Below are 4905 nucleotides of genomic sequence, written 5' to 3'. Positions count from 1 at the left end.
GGGCTCGGCGGCGGCTGCCTGGGCCCGGAGGGTTGGGTGGATTTTATTTCTCTCGTGGGGTCGGGCCGGGCGGTGGAGAGGCGCGGGCTCCGCGTCCGTGGGTCCGCCGCCTGGCAGAGCCCCCCGAGCCCGAGCTGCATCGGCGCCTCTGCCGGGAGAGAGCCGGCGGCTCTCGGTGCCCGCGGCACCCGGCGTGAGCCGCGTTTCAGGGCGGTGGAAAGAACTTAAACGAGTCGTAGGGCGAGTTATCCTTTACACCGCTTCGGCGTTCTCTCTTCAGCGTTTCCTAAAGTCGGACCGTGTTGCGGGAGGTCGAGTAAAAACTTCTTGCTTTCTAAACCCGCTTTTGTTCAGGGTTTGCTCTGCCGGCTCGCTGTGGTGTGCCTTTGTTGCACTTACTTGCGCTGAATGCCCGTGTCCCAGTGGGGCTCTGACGGATGAGATCTGGCAAATCTTGCTGCAAAGACAAAACACGTTATCGCCCTGCCTTTCTGTCAGGTGATGGCGATCCAGCAGCAGGGCTGGCAGGAGACCGTCTGTGCCGGCGTCTCAGGACCTCTAACTCCTTTCGGTGTGCTACTTTAAGCCACGGAGAATGTTATGAGCACTGTGCCAAGACAGCACTGCTGTCATCCAGCAGAGCTGGACCAGCTGCAGGGCTGGTACCTGTTCTGCTCTTCACACTCTTATTTGGGAGTTGTGGCTGGGCTGGGTGAACCGCTGAGATGTAACAACTCAAATAACTGTAGTGGCCCTGAGTTAGAGCCCCCCAAATATTTCTTGAACTGCTCTGTCCCTTTGTCTCCTCTGGCATGTTGGTGGTGTGAGTGCTGCTCACCTGGGGGGAGATGGGAGCACCAAGGGGAGCGCTGAACACATCCTTATGAAATTATTATTAATGTCTCCTTCAGGCCTGAAATTCCTCTTGCTAGTCTTCCGTTCTGTTAAATGCTTCGCAAACCAGAGCAAAGGAAGAGACATGAAGAGTTGAATTTCACTGCCTTGTTTGGAACTGGGTGGAAATCCTGGAGATGGATCTCTTAGGAGACTGTCTTCCAATTGGGTTAGATGCACAGGTAACAGTAAAGGGACTTGTGACTTTTTGGGAAAATCTGCTGCTAATTACTATATGTTTGCAAAGAGCTCTGAAATACTGATTTAGCATTTATTGTTGGTTGTGTTTTTTTTTCCTCCACCATCTTTGTCCAGCTTTGTGCTGCAGCAGAGCTCAGGAGCGTTTACTGTGGCAGCTACAGAAGTTCTGCTTTAAACACTGACACCAGCAATGTTTTTTCTTTAGTAGCAGGGTGAACTGATGCACTGACAGTGCATGTAGGCTTTAGGGCAAGAGGGGTAATGAAGTGACTACATTGCTAAGTTTGGGACACATCTTAAGTTGAGCTGAGGGCAGAAATGAGAAGTTGAAAGGAAAGTTGGCCCTTATAGGGAGAAGTTATGGAGAGCTTCACAGAAATTACTTTGCCAGCTCTTGAGTTTTGCAACCACTGGGGTTTCTTAAAGGTCCGGCCTTGCAGCCTTGTGATGACAAGCGCTTTTCTTCATCAATAAGTAATAGATGGGAAAAAGTGAATGAGACATACCATAAAGTTCAAATACGGCAGGCCAAAGCAGACCCCAAAGAAGCTGGCTGGCCATGAGGCAATTTGAAGGATTGAGGTTGCTTTTTAAAACAATGTCTTTTCAGTTCCTATGTGCTGAGGTTGGGGGTTCTCTCCCTCCTTGTGACCAGTTGTGGAATTGGAGCCGTGGGTGGACTCTTAGACACACGTGAACTTTGTCTCCTTCTGGCCCAGCACTTGAGGACTTTCCACAAAGCCCTGACCCTTCATCACTGAAGGACTCTCCTCTCCTGCCCATGCAGATGGGCAGCATTGGGAGGGAGGGAAGCGGGCAGATGTGGAAAAAAGAGCTGTGTTTTATTGTTGGAGCAGGAGGCATTCTCTCCTAGACAACGTTCTTGTTTTGTCTTAGCTGTTTCCTCAAATGTCCCTTTATTGCAGGAGCAATGGATCGCCCCAGCTACCTGGAAGAGGACTATTCTAGCCTGGATGGGCTGGACGATGACGTGTTTCACTCTGATGACTTTGGACTTGCAGGTCAGCCTGGTGAGATGACTGCAACTGGCATTTTCACACAGAACCAGTCCTACAGCTGCCTTCTGGGGAGGTTTCAACTATTCCCCCTCACACACTGCTGTGGTCCCGGTATCAGGCATCCTGAGCAGCAGGACAAGGCAACTCAAACACTCAGCCCGTCCTCTTCCAGTCAGGATGTTATGTTGCCTTGTGGAGTCACTGAAGAGCCCCGGAGACTCTTCTATGGTAAGAGCACTCCAGTGTCACCAGCTTTGCAGCAAGGGAACTGTCCCTTTAGCACTTCCCCAGTCAAGCAAGGTTCCTTTCATTAGGGCGTTTTATTAAAGGACTGAAAATTATTTTGCTTTGGTCCTACTCCCTCAGGAAAGACAGCTTGTATTTTCTTACCCTTGCTTGTCCACTGTAGGAACCAGGCACTTGCTCATTGCTTCCGCTATCCTTGATATTCCCACTCTTTCTTTTTGGCTTTATTCTGTCATGTTTTATTTTACTGCTAGATGTTTCAGTGCTCACCATACCCCGTATCCTACAATTTGCCTACATTTTTTTAACTTCTACTGCTGTCTCATTCACATGGGAAGACTCCTAGAAGTTTTCAGTGGAGAGAGGGAAATGCAAAAATTTACAGTCAGTAGGACAGCTTTTAGGCTTTTTACTGGAGTTAAAGTTGTTGAATAAGTAGCATGTCCATCCAGTATTTTACTGGTAACTGATGGGACACCACTCAGCTTTGTGTATCTGATTCAACTTTAAATCAAATCAGTCCCACTAAATGCCAGAGAACTGAGAAAAGTCTGACGGAAAAGATACAGCAACCTTTAATGGGAGACAACTTGAGGCAGAGATCTTGTAAAACTGCAAAACTGTCGTTAAAAAAAAAAATATTAAAATTCACCACTTGGCTTAACTATAAACAAGCAAAGGGAACTAAGCGTAAGATCCTGCCAGTCATTTGATTATGGGAAGCAACACAGTGCTCTGCTTAATCAATATAAATCTGCTCTAAAGCTGAGCAAATATTTTACTGCATGCTTATGGTACACAATCATTGTTTGGGCTTCAGGAACTGGACTTAAATGTGAGTCAAAAATTTAGGATTATGTACAGCTCTTTCCTCCATAAAGTGTACTGAGTGGAAGAGCTATTCTTTGTGCTGGAAGAATTACTCTTCGGATGTCTGTTTTGTAGGGAATGCTGGTTACCGTTTACACGTCCCTCCAGTTGGCTTTGCGTTGGATCCGCACCTCCAAGAGGAGCCTCAGGAAGGTCAGCGGGAAGCGCGTGCCGAGGTGCAGATTGCACGGAAGTTGCAGTGCATTGCCGACCAGTTCCACCGGCTCCACATACAGAGGGTAGGGTGTCTCTGGAGGGGAAAGTGGGGGTTCAGCTATCCAAGAGTACTGCTCTAGGACACTGGCTCCAGGCATCAGCTGAGCAGGCTGTTGACTAAGGCAGCAGACTGCCAGCAGCGATAAGATGGCAGGAGTATCCTGAAGAATTTTGCTTCTGCTAGATTGTTGGCTTTTCCTAAAGATTGGCAGGTAGAGGGAAGAGAATGTGTGGGATTGCATTTACTGCCTGGGAATGTAGCTGTTCTGTGTTAGCTGCTGCTATTCTAGCTCTTCCAGTTCATCAGCAACTGGGTCACTGAGGCTTTCTCCAGGGATCTCCCGCTTACTTTTTTATTACAGCTTTTACTCTTCTCCGCTCTCCTCACCACCAGTGTCCTCTCTTCTGTGGCACAAGTGGCCATCTGTGGCTTATATCAACTCCTCATGTTGGAGATGACAACAAGCCTGGAGTCTGTTCTGACACTCCTTGTTGTCTAGAGGTAGTTGTCTGAAATGTTGTGGAATATATTTAGATCGTGCTAGACTTGCTAGCAACTCCTCTGTCAGACAGTCCTAGCAAGTGTCTCAGACTTGTGACTAACTTCCTCACAACAAAAGACAGCTGTTAGATGCCATCAGGTCTGAAAACCACACTCCAGAATCTTGATTTTGTTTTCTTTAAAAGAAAAAAAAAAAAGAAACCCTGCTCTTCAAAGAAACAAAATAAAACTAGCACCCCTAAAACTCCCGATTCTTTCTTCCTTGCCCTCCTTCCCCTGTTGAGTAGGGGTGAAATGGAAATTCCAGCCCATGCACAGTTTGTCAGAGGTGGCAGAGGTTTGGCAATAGGCAGCGCTTCAGTGGAAGCCCAACAAACAGAGTGTGTGTCTGCTTACATATGAAGAAGCTGACACTCTTGCTGGCTTCAGAGAGGGACAGAAAGTTTATCTCACTCCAAGTGAGTTGGTGCTCTGCTGTGGCATATGTTGCAGTTCTTCTCAAAGGTAAGTCAGGATCTCTGTCCTGGTCAGAGAATGTGGCTTGTAGCTGGGCAAAGATTTGGTCTTCTCTCTGTCATGAGAGAAATGAGGGAATTCCGGGACTCTTCATCTCCAGATAGCAGGAGGATTAAAGAAGCTGTAACAGGAAGATTAGCCTGTAGAAATGTAGATGGGGCTATGAATGTCATTTAGTGAATTGCAGGAATAACGAATTACCTCAAGGTTTTTAACATGCGTTGTGTGTGGTTGAACGGGGTTTTCCCCAGTGCCACCTTTTTCGATGGGGATAGCTGAAGACCCCACTCTCTCTAGCCAGATTCTCACAGGAAAGGGAAGGTTAACCATCTCGGTGGAGGAGCCCTGGGGCGAAGTGGTGGAACTGGTTGTAACTTGACCCCTTTCATCTCGGGGAGCTTACCTATCTGATGTCTGTGCCTTGGAAACCCATCCAGGAAT

General features: G+C 47.8%; 1 protein-coding gene across 2 annotated transcripts in view; it reads left to right on the top strand.

Annotated features, from left to right (window-relative positions):
- The first annotated feature begins 1004 nt into the window (after nt 1-1004).
- BMF (Bcl2 modifying factor) overlaps nt 1005-4905 on the top strand; it is a 16606-nt gene continuing 12705 nt past the window's right edge. Inside the window, exons 1-3 of one of the 2 annotated variants that reach the window (XM_009883473.1) lie at nt 1005-1076; nt 2022-2342; nt 3306-3469. In XM_009883473.1, the coding sequence (XP_009881775.1) occupies nt 2027-2342; nt 3306-3469 (480 nt within the window). In that variant the 5' untranslated portion in view covers nt 1005-1076; nt 2022-2026. Of the gene's footprint in view, nt 1077-2021; nt 2343-3305; nt 3470-4905 lie in introns of those variants that run through there. The other variant, XM_009883474.1, reaches the window with a different exon arrangement.

This window comes from Charadrius vociferus, unplaced genomic scaffold (genome assembly GCF_000708025.1).
Source record: "Charadrius vociferus isolate BGI_N301 unplaced genomic scaffold, ASM70802v2 scaffold34, whole genome shotgun sequence".
Classification (NCBI taxonomy): domain Eukaryota; kingdom Metazoa; phylum Chordata; class Aves; order Charadriiformes; family Charadriidae; genus Charadrius; species Charadrius vociferus.
This window is presented reverse-complemented; position numbering and strand designations above follow the sequence as displayed.